Genomic DNA, 17453 nt, shown 5'->3' on the forward strand with positions numbered 1-17453 from the left:
CATGCTGGTTTTTCTGAACGTCTTGTTTATTTCCTCTTTTGGTGCTTTTGTAGACCGCAGTGTTCTCCAAAGTTCTTCTGAGATCAGTGGGCTATTGTTAAAAGTCTCAACCAGTGTCTCAATAAGAGCACATGACCACCATGTACTTTTACACACTTTTTAATTAAGTGAATCATAAGTGTAACATTAGTTATGTGTCATCATAATAAACATCAGTTTAGTTAAAGATTGTTAATATAGGGGAAGCTGCAAAGATTTAACCCTTTCACTTAAACTGTACGAAATTTAAGAAATATTTGCAGTTCTCCGCTAACTGTAGCCGTTCTGATTACAGACAAGCACTACTGTGCCATGTTATTGAATGTTGTAAATTTGGTTTGCAGTGATCTTATCTTGTTTTGTGTGTGCCTTTGTCTTTTCTGTGTTGAGATCTTTTTTGAATAGATAAGCTGTAACTCTATTGATGGAGGATTATGCAACTATATAAAACCACTGTGTTGATAGACGGTAGCCATGTTGTGACAGAGTTATTTTCAGCTGTATGTATTTGCATTAGCCTGGTAGTTTGTGTCCCTGGTTATGTCCTCACTGGTGTGTTGTTTGCTGTGGTTGGTAAGTCGTAGTGTGCTGATGTTAAGGTCAGTGATTGTCATTGAAGGCAGCCCCTGGAGAATGCTGGGAGTTCCAGAGGAAGCGACAGTACATTCTAGAACGGGCCCGACTCGAGGCCCAACTCGCATGCCAGCAGTATGCTTTGCACATGGCACAACAGGTAAACTGGCAACTTAGGCCTGTCATCCAACCTACAGTATATATATGCACTGAGATATATGAAACATTTGAAAACTTGTACAGCTCAAGTATGGGACATTGTTGTAACAAATGGGACTGATCTCTCAGAAATGATTCATCATTATGTGCGTCGAATGCATTTGCCATTTGTGTGCTTTGTGCCAAATGAACAAAGTGTTCCGGTGTGGCTGTCACACATATATTTATTTGCGCTTTGGTGACCTTATTTTTGTTGTAACACTTTTGCAAACAGATCATTGTATGTACTGTATGGATGATTTTAATGGTGCTGGATGCATATCTGTGTTTTTGTCAATAAATGACATTTATGCATGTCGCAGATGCTTTCATCCAAAGTGACTTACAGTGCATTCAAGCTATACATTTTGTCAGTATGCTTGTTCCCTGGGAATCAAATCCATGACACTTGTGTTGCTATGGGTGTTTTTATATTTAGTTTGATCGCCCGAATCCGAGTTTGATTGCTCCCTCTTTTCCCACTGGTCTTTGTCACATTATATTATTTGAATCCTGTACCAATGTTGTTAGGCATTGGCTATGAATGAGAAGGCATCAATAATGGGGTTGTTTGCATTATCTTTGTTTTTTAATTTAAACCATTAGTTTTGTTGTCAAAGAATTAAAACAAAAACCCACTTGTGTCTGTCTGCTTTAAAAGTACTTAAAGGTGCAGTGTGTAAAGTTTAGCGGCATCTAGTGGTGAGGTTACGAATTGCAACCGACAGGTCAGCCCACTGCTCACTCCTCGCTTTTGAAACGCATAGACAAGCTACAGTAGCCGCCACCGGAAAAACGTGTAATCGTCGGAGACAAAAATGTTTGTCCGTTAAGGGCTTCTGTATAAACGTGGTGGCACAAAATGGCGACTTTCACATAAGGGGACCCTCGTGTATGTAGATAAAAACATCTCATTCTAAGGTAATAAAACATAATGATTCATTATAAGAAGGTCTTTATACACACATGATAATGTAATTTTGTATATAATATTGCATTTCTGTCAAGAGATCCTTCTAAAAATTACACACTGCACCTTTATTGTACTAAAGTAAGTGGGCAGTGTGCCGAAGTTTGCGGAGGCAAGCAGAAATGATCAGAAATTATAATTATGGCGCACCCAAGTTTGGAAAACAGTGTTCACATCATCCAAACTAATCTTTGACATCAATCAGACCTGGTTGCGCATCAAAAGTGCTAGTGTGAAACCCCTTTAACATGCTGAGCTACAGGAACACAATCCATCTAACTTCCTCATGAATTCCCATTATAGGTTGGGCGGAATGAGTGTTGAGAAACATGGATTTGTCTTTTCAGACAATTTAGACAAAAGATAAAGCAGCTAGAAAATGAATCAAGAACAGTGATGCTTTGTTTCAATGTTTTTAAAGACTCGAGGTGACTTAAGAATGTTTTACATCATCTCAAAAATCACATGACCTGTTTTTCTTACTCTTAGGGGGACGTGATTGGTGAGGAAGAATCAGAAGATAGTTCTGAAAACCAAGTTACCAAGGTACATTTTCTTAATGATTCAAAGTATAAAGGAACAGTTTATCTAAAAATAAAATGACTTCCTCACTTTGGTTCTGTGGAATCAAAAGAAGACATTTTAACAAACACCCTTTTCAATACAGTAATTCATAATAAGCAAAATATTTCAGTGCTAAAACTGTCCGTGTGTTTCAGAATGAAGACAGAACGCCAGTTTGCAGTCCCACAATGACTTCTCCCTTTGGGTTAAAGCCCAGATCAGGTAAAAATCACATTTTACTAACAAAACATGATACCATAATGCTGGTTAACATGAGTTACATCACACCTGAGAGAATGTTGTAGATGTTGTATGACTTCATTACCAAACAAGAATATACTGAGCAATGCGTACAGTAAATGTTTGTTTTAAGACCTTTCCTTGGTAAACAGCTGTAAAGCACACTACAGATGCACAATATTTCATTCAGACTACTTATCTATCATAAAGCTATTCGACACCGTTTTTCAATATTTTACTATGTTCTTGCCTCAACTTTGATGAATTGATGCATTCTTATCTTTTTCAAAGCGTGCACTTAAACTTTGTACAGCACGTGGTGAATGTGTTAGCATTTAGCCTAGCCCCATTCATTCCTTAGGATCCAAACACGGATGAATTTAGAAGCCACCAAACACTTCCATGTTTTCCCTATTTAAAGACTGTTGCATGAGTGGTTACATGAGTAGGTATGGTTGCACAAAATTAAACGTGAGGATTTTTGATAAAAGTTGATAAAAAATGAGAACTATATTGTATGGCGGAAGAGCACTTAGTTTGCAGCACTTTGACCTAGGCGCGCAGTAACATTATCACTCCTGACTTCAAACTTCCATCAATATTAGTGCATATTTTTTCAGTTTAAAAAAATCGCCACGTTTTGTTTTGTGACACCATACTAACTCGTGTAACTACTCATGTAACAGTCTTTAAATAGGGAAAACATGGAAGTGTTTGGTGGCTTTTAAATTCATCCCTGTTTGGATCCTAAAGAATGAATGGAGCTAGGCTACATGCTAACACATTCACGATGCACTGTACAAAGACTAAGTACGCACATTGATAAGGATAGGTATGTATTAATTTGTCTAAACTGAGGTAAAAACATAGTAAAATATTTAAAAAATTGTGTTTTTCTTTAAGAACTTAGTTTGATGTAGCTTTGTATAGTTGCTTAGAAGCTGCTTGTTGCTTCACCACTAACATTGTTATGTGTGATCTGTTACTATATTACTAACATTAACAGCTTTATCATGGCCTGAGTCAAAAAGTACAGCAAAGAACAATAGCAATGCTATCTGTACCAGGAGTAATAACAGCATGCTAAAAACTGGTACTGTGAAATGCTACTAACACTGATCAATGTTGTTAACCTTTCTCTTTTGTGTTGTGCTGTATTGATGTCATTTCGTTTTGCGTTTTACTTTTGTTCTGTTTTTGTTTGCCTCTGTCTCTCCTTAATTTCCTGCTGCTTACTCGTTTTATAATGCAACTTAATGTTGCTTGGCACCCTCCCTTTTTCTGACTAATACCTAACACTTGCTTGGCTTCTCATTTTGGCACTGCACCTTATGTTGATGCCCTGCACCTAGCTTCACCCTCTGTGCCCTATTTGGCTCTGCCCTATCCCCTGCCCCTTATACAGGCCCTGCAAACCGATAGTGACACGCCCACTAGTCCTGGTGATGGAGACATGCAAAGCGGTGGTAGGTCTGCTTAATACATCGCCCTGTGCAGTTTTCATTTGGTTAGAAATTAAATACAAATTATAGCTGAATACATCAGTGCAGTGATTATATTGCACTTTGGACAGCTGTGTGGTTAAGTCAGAGGATCTGTCCTCTTTTTAAACATTTTGATGGAATTAAAAGATTTTTTAGCACCAACTGCCAATACATTTAGTCAGGTATTAACCACTGTGTAAAGGTTTTAATGTTTCTATGGTTTTCTTTTTTATTTATTTATTCTTAACGCCATTCCAGCATCTCTGGCTATATTCATGGTTGATCTATACAAACGTTGGGGGCCATTTCACATCTCCAATTCACCTAACATGCATGTTTTTGGCCTGTGGGAGGAAACCGGAGTGCAAAGATGTAAACCAAGCTTATACAGGGAGAACATGCCAACTCCACACAGAATAAAAAACACAAAAAAACATTGAGAGAGGGAACATTGTCAAGCTAAAATTGAGGTGGTGGAGTGGCTTTAAATGGAGCTGTGTATTTATAGAGATGCTATTTAGATAATGGCCCCAGAGGGAAAATCAGACCTTCATTTAAGTGGAAACTCTTTCAGAAGATGAAAACTGCCAGAAGACATACTTATTCATCATCTTACAGGAGAGAGAGGAAACAAGTAAGAATGGAAAAAAGAGAGAGAGCGGTTTGCTAGTACAAAGCAGAATATTAATAGGTCGTATTGAATGTTGTATTATTTGCAAGTCCGATTTCTGATTTCTTTCATTTTGTGCTTTAAATCTTTGAAATTTTGCTGAATGGAGTTAACGTACGAGGGGCTCATAAGCCTCTAAACGCCTGATATTAACCGAATGCTCTCGGCACGTATTATATGTTTATAAAATACTTTCGCTTCAAATCTGCTTAATCCTGGCCTCATGCCATTCATGTCATTGTTGGCAGAATCCATTAAGAACATGCTTAATCAATAATTATGATAAATGCTTATCTTTAAGTTTTGAAGATAAGACATTTGTGGAGAACAGATCCTACAGTACAACAGTTAGTATAGTTTCCTACTCGAGCCTTAAAGGAACACAGCTTTTTGGAACTTAAGCTTATTCACTGTATCCCCCAGAGTTAGATAAGTCCATACATACCCTTTTCATCTCCGTGCGTGCCATAACTCTGGCTGCGTCCGAAATCTCAAAATTGCTGCCTTCTACGGCAGCTTTCTGAGACAGGAAGGCATCAAGGCATGTCCGATTCCAACATTAGGTTTACTTCCTGACTCCTGAGATCTTGTCCTACATTTCTATGCGTGTGCGCGCATGGGGAATGTGATTGGCCGAGCCTGGTCAAGTTCGAAAAATAAAATGGCGGCCAAGAAAGTGGCTGGAGCACAAATTTAGTGTAAATAAATGTATATTATCACTTTTTACACCTTTTAATTGCATTTCTAGCGAGAAATTAGTATTGTAGTTTTCAAATATGTGATTAGTTATCACAAAGGCGCTCTCTGTTTATATTTCAAACACGCTGCCTTTTGAAGTGTGTCCGAAAGCGTTTCTTTTAGCTGCCTTCTTTCCTCCAAAGTCATTGCCTCATGAGGCAGCGAGGCAACAAGTCAGCTGCCAAAGTTTTCGGACGCAGCCTCTGTCTGACGCACCCACCGCTAGCCTAGCTTAGCACAAAGACTGGAAGTAAATGGCTCCAGCTAGCATACTGCTCCCGGTAAGTGACAAAATAACACCAACATTTTCCTATTTGTATGTTGTGATTTTTATTCATGACTATCAGCTGATGTCACTCACATCTCAAACTTGTCTTCCGCCATTTTGAGAACCTGAAGTGGTCGCAAAAGAAGCTATGCCTTCAATATGTTCCCAGTCAAGATGTATCGATCTCTGAATGCGACGTAAGGAGGGAGGAGAGTAAAGATGGATAGCTCCTAAAGCATAGTTCCATATAAATGCACAGATAATTCGTTGTTGTCGCAAGTGAAAAACAATATTGACCTTCTAGTTGAAAAAGGAGTCTCATATGAGATTCATTCATTCGCATTCGGGAATCGATTTTTTTATGTCTGGCAAAGACGGCGAGTGGACACCATAACAGCCAAAGTCAGTTGTTCAAAACCTTTCTTTTTAGTAAACTCTGTGTAGACAAACAATGCTCTCAATTCTCACGTTTATGTGTAGAGATCCAGGTGATACTTCGAGCAAAGTTTCATGTTGTGTCGTGCCTTCTTAGTGTTGTAAAAATAGTGGTAGTTCGGTAGCAGCGGACAGCGACTGGAAGAATGCATCAGGGATCGAGTAGGCATCACACCCTAACCAAGATATTTTAGCGTTTGTTTTCATGACAGTCGAGGTGCGAAATGTTGTCTTTCCGTAAGAATCATAGACAGTAAAAGATAAGAAATCCGTAAATTGTAGTAAGCTAGCCCATGCTTGTCAGTAGCCTACTGGTACTCGGCAGAATCTCAAGATGGCGGCAGGCAACTGCAATGACCTAAAAGGTCACATGACTGATATTCATCAATAATATACATACTCGGAACTATATTCTCGGAAGGCAAAGCACTGCTGCTTTGGGCCGTGGTGCTTCTCAGGTGCTGCGAGCAAATCACTCTGCCCAGGTGGCAGTGCTTCACCTTCTGGAATTTAGTTTCCAGTATGTATGGTGGTTAAAAGATGTCTGCGTCTCATATGACCTTGTTATTTGCACACGCTGTGATTATACAAATCACAACACATAAATAGAAAAATGTAAATAGAAAAATGAGAGCAGTGTGCTGGCTGGAGCCATTTGCTTCCGGTCTTTGTGCTAAGCTAGGCTAGCAGTGTGTCAGAAGGAGTTGCGGGATGCACCAAGCTGAAGGGTATATGTATGAACTTATCTAGTTCTGGGGATGAGGTGAGTAGGGTAAAGTCACAAAAAGTCTCCGTGTTCCTTAAGGGGATAGTTCGGCCAGAAATGATACTAAACCCATGATTTACTCACCCACAAGCTGTCCGAGATGCATATGTCCATCGTTTATCAGACAAACACATTTTCAGTTTTTTTTTTAAATGTTTTAGATCTTTCAGTTAATTAAATGTGAAGTTACGGGGTCCACGACCTTCAAGTCCAAAAAAGATGCATCCATCCTTCACAAAATAAATCCAAACGGCTCCAGGATGATAAATAAAGGTCTTCTGAGGGTGGTCCGTGCGGTGCTGTTGTAGAAATATTCATATTTGGATCTTTATAAACCAAAACAGCTACCTTCCGGTGGCGCCGCCATTGGACTCCTCTGTATTCAGGAGAGAGTATCAGCGTAGTGTATGCACTTGTCTTAGTGACGTATGACAAATTCGGAGGGTGGGGGCACAGAGCAGCAGCAGAGTAACCTCCGTACACTGCGTAAGCTCTCATCCTGAATGCGGATGCAACTAAGATGGCGGCATTACCGGATGCGAGTTGTTTTGGTTTATAAGGTTTTGGGTGTGGATATTTCTACAACAACACCACGCGGATTACCCTCATAGGGACTTTGTTTGTCATCGTGGAGCCGTTTGGATTTGTTTTGTGGGGGATGGATGCACACTTTTTGGACTTGAAGGTCGTGGACCCCATAACTTCACATTTGATTAACTGAAAGATAATCAGATAAAAGTAAAGCATTTTCTAAAATAACGGAAAATGTCATCGTCTGAGAGGTTATGGACATATGCGTCTCGGACGGCTTTGGGGTGGGCGGATCATGGGTTTGATGTCATTTTTGGCCGAACTTTCCCTTTAAGAGAATAAATAGACTTCTGTTACTTTCTGTTAGACTTTGGACCCTATTCTGGGATAGAGGTGTTTTTATCTACCATTTATGTACCCTGTTTGGAGGGTTTAAATTGGGCCAGGGCCGTCTAGGACGATTTCGCTCTGTTCTTCACCAGTGTGCAAGTACCCATTGGTCTGTGTGCACTGAAGAAAAGTGAGAATAACGTGTTGTCCTTCATCCCTATAAGGAGGGTTCACCCTCGCAAGTTGCTTGTAGCACAAATGCCTTGTATTAACCCTTAACCTTAGCCCTCACCCTAAATTTAAACAATAAGGTTAGCTGCCTGCTGCAGGGCTTGCTGATCTGGTTTAAGAAAACAATCTGCACGTCAATCGCAGTGATGACTATGCTCTTGCCAAAGGAAAATAACTTTTTTGTTTAATTGACATTTTATTTACGCTTTTAACTTATTTAGGCTTATTACAGTTTACCAGTCGATAAGATTTTATAAGGTTTGCATGCATGCATACGGTTGAAAGCGACACAACAAATCCTAATTTAACCCCGGCCTGCTTGTGAATGTTACTCTCACCCAATCTCAGACTGTGTTAGGCTGCTTAATAGCACCACAGTCACAGTGTTTACACTATGAAGGGGAATCAACTTACCAACTGACCTTTAGTAAGTACAGTATATGGGCCTTTACTTGGTACCCACAGAAGTCTATCATGTTCTTCTTGTGTCATATCACAGACCATGACCCCAGACCTTAAAATCGTAAGACAGGAAAAATTGAGATAACGTGTTGGAATCCATTAAAAACCTTTTAATGTCACTATGGTGTAATGTTACTAATTTATGGTGTAATATTACAAGTTTAGCAAGTAATGCTACATATCGTCAACTCCCATTTATTTTCACAGGATGAGTAGTTGTGCAACTACAGGATCTTAGGAACTGCCCTCAAATGTGTGAAATGGAGTGTTGGATTGTTTTGCCTTTTAATCTCTCATGTCTCGTGCTCCCCCTTGTGGGGAAATAATCCATAGTAAAGGCAGCTAGGTATCAGATATGTGCTCTGTTTAGATATGTGCTACCTAGTCAGGTACCTCAGTAGGCATTTTAAGGCTTTATACAATAGGTGCACTTCTGATATGCCTGACCCAATTTTCCTTGTTTTGAGATGATTCCTAACCCTATTTTGATTCAAAACACTATTTTGATGTTGGCTGCCTGTGCAGGGCCGAGTTAAAAAAAACAATATTGAGCCTTTTCATGTTTTGTGTTTGCAATCTTGTTTGAGAGTAGTGGATGTAGCAACAAATGAAAATGAATAAATGAGATGAAGGAAGTGTTAAAGGATTAGTCCATTTTCTTAAAAAAAATCCAGAAAATTTACTCACCACCATGTCATCCAAAATGTTGATGTCTTTCTTTGTTCAGTCGAGAAGAAATTATGTTTTTTGAAGAAATGTTCTCATTTTAATGGACTTCAATAGAGCCCAACACTTTATACTTAACTCAACACTTAACAGTTTTTTTCAACGGAGTTTCAAAGGACTATAAACGATCCCAAACGAGGCATAAGGCTCTTATCTAGCGAAACGATTGTCATTTTTGACAAGAAAAATAAAAAATATGCACTTTTAAACCACAACTTCTCATCTAGGTCCGGTCCTGAAAAGCGCCAGCGCGACCTAAAGTAAATGCGTAGTGACGTAGAGAGGTCACGTGTTACATATATAAAACGCACATTTGCAGACCATTTTAAACAATAAACTGACACAAAGACATTAATTAGTATCATTCCACATACAACAACGTCGGAACGTTCCTCTTTCTCCACACTTGTAAACACTGGGGCGGAGTTTCGTGTTCGTTCTCTTGACGTCATGACATATTGCGTAAGGTCGCGCTGGCGCATCACGGGACCGGATCTAGACGAGAGGTTGTGGTTTAAAAGTGCATATTTTTTATTTTTCTTGTCAAAAATGACAATTGTTTCGCTAGATAAGACCCTTATGCCTTGTTTGGGATCGTTTAGAGTCCGTTGAAAAAAACTGTTAAGTGTCGAGTATTACGTGTTGGGCTCTATTAAAGTCCATTAAAATGAGAAAAATCCTGCAATGTTTTCCTCGGGAGGCATAATTTCTTCTCGGCTGGGCGGGGAGGGACATCAGCATTTTGGATGGCATGGTGGTGAGTAAATTATCTGGATTTTTTTTAAGAAAATGGACTAATCCTTTAATGGAAGAGTATAAGATCTGATCATGTGATAGTAAGGCAGGATATGTAATGTGCCTTCTTCAGGCTACTGACGGTTCAGTGGTGTTGCAGTGTTTTTCAGGACACACAAGAATCTGGAATCAGTGGATCCTCAATTTACCATGAGAAGAAAGATGGAGCAACTGAGAGAAGAGCTTGAGCTCACAGAACAACTACGAGAGGTACACACATTTGCTCAAGACATGACAAGTTTTGCTCTTCTTTTAATGATGTTGTTAGTCAAGTCTCACAAAACGCCTACAAAAACAACAACAAAAACCTGCCCACACATGCACACATTCTCTCTCTTTACTTTTAACTTCAACAGAATGGAGAGCAGATGTGTATAATGATGTAGCATCATCTCATGTTTATTTTGACAGAGCATTGAGAGCAGACTTAAAGTAATACTTCCTGAAGATCTGGGTACGTCTCTCATGGATGGGGTCGTGCTGTGTCACTTAGTAAATCACATTCGGCCGCGTTCAGTGGCCAGTATCCACGTACCGTCCCCTGCAGTGGTGCGTCTCTGAACTATCTACAGTATATACAAATGAACTAAAGCCTATATGAAACCTAACACAGTTTCTCTTTCTCTTTTTGTGTATATTAAACCTTCAGCCCAGACTTAGCATGGCTAAATGCCGCAGAAACGTTGAAAACTTTTTGGATGCCTGCAGGAAAATGAAAGTCCCTGAGGTGAATACCTAAATTTTACTATGAGTTCAACCTGTTTTTCAGGTGCCTCTGTTTTTATAAGTTTTGACATTGATTATAAACTTAGCCCTTTATTTATTGACATAAAAGCATTTATTTACTGGGTGTTAACGTTTTTGTGGGTGCTGGATGTGTTTATCATAAAAAGTCCCAATAAATTTAAGTGATTTTGGACACATTCTACTACTGCACCTGTAATGTAACCTAATCCAGTGAAGTGGACTTTTAAAGGAGCATTTCACCTGTAGAAACATTAATCTTTATTGACAGTGCACCATATTTGAAGTTGAAATGTAACATACATTTCGAATTTGGTGCCTATTTGACCGAGAAAAAAGGTGTTTGTAGTCTCACCCCCTCAACAAAGATATTGGACTTCCTGCTTTCAATGATGCAAAATGATGATTTTTACATCATTGAAAGAAGGAAGTGCAACACTGATTTTTCAGCGGCAACTGAGGAAATAATGCACGATCATTCAAAAACATGACTGGGGTTCTAACTATAAAAAGCTTAATGCAACACTAAAGAGTTTTTGCTCTTTGCTCCCCCTACAGGTTGGAAGTGGAATTGTCCATTACCACTGTCGTAAATAATTAAGCGTACTGCAGCAAAGCTGGCTCTGATTGGATTGTAGGTCTGCCGTAAAACAAGTTTTTGGAGTTTTTACTCGAACTACAGGGCCGCGACCCGACGGTTGGAAACTTCATTAGTGCGGTTTTGGCCAATAGAGGGCTTCAAAGCGAATGTGAGAGTGCCGTTCACCCGGTTTCGGGTGGATGAACGACTAAAACTTTTTTGAAAACGTTATTTTAAGGTAAAAAAACTCTTTAATGTTGCTTTAAAGTGCAGTGTGTAAATTTTAGCGGTATCTAGTGGTGAGGTTGTGAATTGCAACCAACGGCTCAGTAAACAGCTCACCCCTCGCTTTTGAAACACATAGAGAAGCTACTGTAGCCACCACTGGACAAACATGTCATCATCTGAGACAACTTAGTAAAAAAGTTTGTCCGTTAAGGGCTTCTGTAGAAATATGGCGGCTCAAAATGGCGACTTTCATGTAAGGGGACCCTCAGTGTATGTAGATAAAACATCTCATTCTAAGGTAATAAACAATAACGGTTCATTATGAATGGTCTTTATACACCCCTGATAAAATAGTTTTATAAATTATTTTTCATTTCTGTCAAAAGATCCTTCTAAAAATTACACGCTGCACCTTTAATGCAAATGGGTGAAGTGTCCCTTTAATAATATGTTTTCACAGGTTTCATATTTAAATCAGGACTAATCAGTATTTGTCCGGTTAATCCTGTAATATTTTTTTTTATTTTGGTTAGTTTTCATGACAATACACAGGGGTCCTTAAAAACAGGTCTTGATCACAGCTGATTTTGAGTCACTTGTGTAAATCTGTATAAATCTGACACAAAATCACTGTTACAGTAACATGCATAAAGACAGACCCATCAGGAGGGGCCTGAAGTCTTGCGCTGCCGTGTTTTTCAAGAATTCAATGAGAAATGTTGAGAATGTATTTCTCTTAGTTTTTGTTCATTCAAAGTGTAGAAGTATCCTGGTCTATGATCAGTTAAAAGTCCAGCCTTTTATCACGTTTCATGATTTTTAAATAATATCTCATGTTAAGCAGCTTTAAGAACTTTAATGGACTTTTTGTTGTTCATAGCTGAGAGGAAAAACTGATCCTAGAGCAGTATTTCCAGGCACTTTCTCACAACCCTATCCACCTTATTTTTGACGTAAATGTGGGCGCCGCCATCTTTAAGCTCTTTTGTGTAAAACATCCGGTGAGCTACTAAAGCTATTGCAGGGCTCCAGACTGCCACCAAATGGTGGCATTTTGCCACAAAATTTGAGAGTGTGCCACTGAATTTTACATCCAGTCGCACATGTGCGACCAGTAAATTTGAGCTTTTTTTCTGATGTAACAGTGAAGTTGAAACAGCTCATTGTACTACTTTCTGCATCTATCATCAAAGTATGTATTAGTAATACAGTGGAAATTTTTGGAAATGTGATTATTTGGTTAGCATGTTGATTAACGGTGTGAGCCCCTACATTTTTTGGTTGCGCCCCTAAAATTTTCAGTTGGGGGCCACTGTGCTCCTAGTAAAAAAAAGTTAGTCTGGAGCCCTGTATTGGTATCCATTCTGACTGGCTAATTAATGTTTATTATGAAATTTGGAAAGACCGGCATAATTTGTGCAACTTAGGGATGCCATCATAGCTGGTACAAACACAGTAAATCTCTACAAAACATTTGTTTTGACCATAATCCACGCAGCAGAGCTAAATGTGGATGTGGCTCACATGCACACATTATCTGTATCCACACACATCCATCCAGTAAAACCTTTCATAGAAACTTCCAATAAACAATGAATACAACAATTGTTCAAAAATATTAATAATATTATGCTGATTTAGCTGGTTTATTTATTCTGCTTTATTATATATATGCTTGCATTTCAGAATATAAAACTGCTTATTAGTTAGTTTATAATAGTTCCTGATGTGTTTACTTCGTACATACTTTTGCTATGTAATTTCCTAAATGACCTGCCCATGTCTCCCTCTAGTGCGTAAGAAGCGATATAATAATATTTTGCATAAAATGAAAACAATACTGAATAAATGTAATTGGTTTATGTTTATTATGGTATGTTCAAATAATGTATAATGTGTTGAATTGGAAATATACTGCTGTAGTGCTGACTGTTAAAAAGAAGCACCACATTCACGTGATAAGCTTGATGTGTCAGCATAGAAACTCAAACATTATAGCAGTCAATTAAAAACTGTTGTGTATAAAAACTTACTCTAGGGGGACAATTGGGACTATTTATACACATGCATTCCCCTCATTTCCAAGCAACAATAAGAAATAATTAAATATATCTTCATATGATATATACAGTACTGTGCAAAAATCTTAGGCCACCACCGCCTGTCGTTTTATAGGTTTTAATGTCCATCCATATTTATTTTTCAATCTATTTTACTAAGATACAAACAGAAAATACAGGAAATATGTACACAAAAATAGAAAATTTAATTTTCAGTACTAAATGTCTTCCTTAGCCATCGTCGGTGTTTAGTGTGACCTCTCTTGGCACGAAACACATCTTGAGTGTTTTTGAGCAGAATGAAGTGAAAAGACTAATTTCTTTAAAATTATACAGTTTTTAATACTATATACACATTTCCTGTATTTTCCGGATGTATTCTATTAAAGAGACTGCGAAACAATTATATATGATCACTATAACATTGCAAAAACAACAAATCACATTGTGGCATGTGGCCTATGACTTTTGCACAGTACTGTATATATCAGGCCACTTCATTTCATTGTCCCACTGGGTTATACATGGTGAATGTTGTAAATATTTACCTATTAACTGTTTTTAATCATGTTTTGTGCATGCTCCCACTACATTGTTTTCTACCGGCTGGCTTTTGAAACTGAAGTCTCACACAAAAAAAGGAAATGTGTTACATCATTTACTCCCGCATTCGAAAATAAGGTGGATAGTCCCATACTAGAGCTGCATCATGCCATTGTATTAAATGGATTTCACCATGGCTTTAGGCATCATCCATTTGTAGGACTTCATTTCATCCTGTTAATGGCTCTGACCTGGTGTGTATACTCCATGTTTTGGGATGTTTCCTTAACCTCTGTTTATGATAACTGATGTGTAATCGCAATCATATTAAGGACTCAAATACTTATAGCTTAACTGCACAAAACACCAAAGATCAGTGCATATGAAAAATAAATAATTTAGTTAAAGATTACAATATATTAGTTTTGAAGTACTATAAAAAAATGAGCATAAATAATTTATATAGTAAGCATAAAATTATTGTATTGCAGAGTTATATTGATACAATTGTATTACAAAGTCTATGATTTTCACCCTTTTTAATCCCTTGATTTTCTGGCAGTGTATGTGTAAACCAAGTCAAATTAGTTATGGATCTACCAATCTTAAAGGGACATTCCACTTTTTTGAAAGTATGCAACATTTGATTCTTGCCGTTTTGGAGTCCATTCAGCTGATTTCCGGGTCTGGCGGTACCATTTTTGGCATAGCTTGGCATTAGCCGTTGAATCTGATTGGACCATTAGCATCGGGCTAAAAAAAACCAAAAAGTTTGGCTATTTTTCCTATTTAAAACTTGACTCTTCTGTAGTTACATCGTGTACTAAGACCGACAGAAAATTAAAAGTTGAGATTTTCTAGGCCGATATGGCTATGAACTATACTCTCAAACTGGCGTAATAATCATGGATTTTGCTGATGTAGCATGGCTGCGGCAGGGCGTGGTGATGTTGCGCACTGCCCGAAAATAATCCCCTGCTATTGAAAGTAGCCAAGGGGACTACTTTCGGGCGGTGCGTAGTGTCACTGCGCCTGCCGCAGCCATGTTATTTTTTAGCGCAATGCTGATGGTCTAATGATCGGATTCAGTGGATTGTGCTAAGCTATGCTGGGAGTGCTGGCGCCGGACCCGGAGATCGGCTGGGTGGGTTCCGGAGCGGTAAGAATCAAATGTTTAACTCTAGGGGAGCTGGAAAATTAGCATATTTTCAAAAAAAGTGTCCTTTTAATAAAGACGACTCTGGATTCCTCATTCTTGTTTCAGAAATGCTAAAAAGTTTCCATAGGTTGTCATAATAACCCAGATAATTGTTGATAAACCCTTCTACTTAACGGATCAAGCTTGGTCCAAGCCATTCATGACAGGTTGTTCTGATCACATGTTTTACATGTGTAGCTTGTAGTTGTCATAGCTTGTGTTCGTAACAGCAGAGCTACTATGAGTCTGCATGGCAGCTAGCTTTGTCAGTACTGTATGTCTTTCATGCTTGCTTTACAGGTTGGTTTTCCTGGTTGTTTTGGGCTACTGTACATTAGTGTGCTTTGTTTGTTCAGTCGGATGTTTGGCCATTTGGCGGTAGTTTATCGCATACTTTATCATTGCTTTGTTTATTTTGTGTAGTGTTGGTCTAGCACTTGTCTGTAGTGATAAAGATATGCAATAGCTGAGCTTTTTACAGCTTGACCTGCTCTGCTTTGGTTGACTGGCTTATGCAGCTCTTCTTGCTTTTAATACCTTTCGGTCACGCAGCTTGACTTTGTGAATTGTGCCTGGCATACGTTCACTACTTAACATGCTACGCTGACCATCATTTCATCTGTTCCTCTTCTAACAGCATCTCCCTCAACACCCTTTCCCACAGCTGCTCTCCCAAAAAGAAAATGAGACAGAATTTTCAATTTTTTTAGGACGGCAGTAAAGTCATTCTTAGGAAATTGTGCGATTTGTGCCTGAAAGTTGCATTTTATTACTTATTTGAAAAGGTTATCGAAGAACTTTTAAAGCCACACAGCACACACCCTACCTTAAGTGCAAACTATTAGGATCGTGATTATTATAGGCTCACACGTCTCCTCCAAAATCCAGATTAGTGGTTTTTATTCAGTGAATGATTTTTAGACTTTTACCCACAATCTTGAAAAATTAATGTACTTACAGTATAAATAAGTCAATAAAAGTAACATTATATATATATATATATATGAAGAGTTTGGTTCCAAAACGCAATAAACCCAATTTTTGAAAAAAAAAATGAGTTACTGCCAAAATCAGTATAATATCAGGTCAGTAGTTAAAAGTAAATTCTTAATTTTACACAAAATCCAATATCCGCCGTGTTATTCTCTCATCTTTTCTCCCTTTTTTTCCCAAAATGCGATAAACGCCACTCCTCCTTTTTTACAGAACGCAATAAATCCATTCCTGAAATTACAGCCCACCGGTCACGCAATGTAAACAAACAATGGCGTCGTGCTGAGTTTTCCTCATCTACTTTGTACTTCGTGATTAACAAACAAAACAAAATAATACCTTAATTGCATTGATAAACCTGCAATGGTTGTCTGTGACGGGAAAGAAACGTAAGCCATCAACATCTAATAATTTCCGTGAGAGGCACTCGGGTGCGTGTTCTCCCGACAGCATCAAGCTTCTCATGCTAAAACATTGACCCCAGAGGATCTTATGAAAAACTTTACATTATTTTACTCAGTCAACGAAAATCGAGCAGGACCAAAACATTTTACAGCTGATCGCTTTGAAAAATGCTAAGCGACGGCGTCAAGTATAACCGCAGCAATGACAGTGTTCTTAATATAACAAAGTACGTTAAGTGTTTTTGGTTAATGCCATTAATGTTTATTTTTTAATCATTGTATACCACTAGTCAACTAAATAAATATAAAATGTTAAAGATGAATGCACATTTATACATTGATTTAATAGATTTATAGCATTTTGAAATAAAAAACTGTCATGGATTTATTGCATTTTGTGGAAATATAATAAATCTTTGAAAATCAAGTAATGGATTTGAATTTTTTATGTTTTTATAACCTAAAGATGCTATGTGAAAGTTGTAACAGAAAATAGTGGTTTTCATCTCGTCACTTTCTTGGTATAGAAAACACGTTTTTACCGAAATTTGTCAAAATGGATTTATTGCGTTTTGGAACCAAACTCTTTATATATACATTTATATATATATATATATATATATATATTTTTTTTTTTTTAATAAAAAATATATTAATTAATAAAAAATAGTCAGATGTATCAA

General features: G+C 38.0%; 1 protein-coding gene across 9 annotated transcripts in view; it reads left to right on the forward strand.

Moving 5' to 3' along the window:
* lrch1 (leucine-rich repeats and calponin homology (CH) domain containing 1) overlaps positions 1-17453 on the forward strand; it is a 70789-nt gene that overhangs the window by 44389 nt on the left and 8947 nt on the right. For 3 of the 9 annotated variants that reach the window (XM_055215713.2, XM_055215712.2, XM_055215716.2), the window contains exons 14-20: positions 659-772; positions 2270-2326; positions 2500-2566; positions 3937-4050; positions 10121-10230; positions 10432-10569; positions 10670-10747. In XM_055215713.2, the coding sequence (XP_055071688.2) occupies positions 659-772; positions 2270-2326; positions 2500-2566; positions 3937-4050; positions 10121-10230; positions 10432-10569; positions 10670-10747 (678 nt within the window). The remainder of the gene's footprint in view (positions 1-658; positions 773-2269; positions 2327-2499; positions 2567-3936; positions 4051-10120; positions 10231-10431; positions 10570-10669; positions 10748-17453) is intronic. The other 6 variants (XM_055215714.2, XM_055215718.2, XM_055215715.2 and 3 more) reach the window with 5 other exon arrangements.

Source organism: Misgurnus anguillicaudatus, chromosome 17, assembly GCF_027580225.2.
Source record: "Misgurnus anguillicaudatus chromosome 17, ASM2758022v2, whole genome shotgun sequence".
Taxonomy (NCBI): Eukaryota; Metazoa; Chordata; class Actinopteri; order Cypriniformes; family Cobitidae; genus Misgurnus; species Misgurnus anguillicaudatus.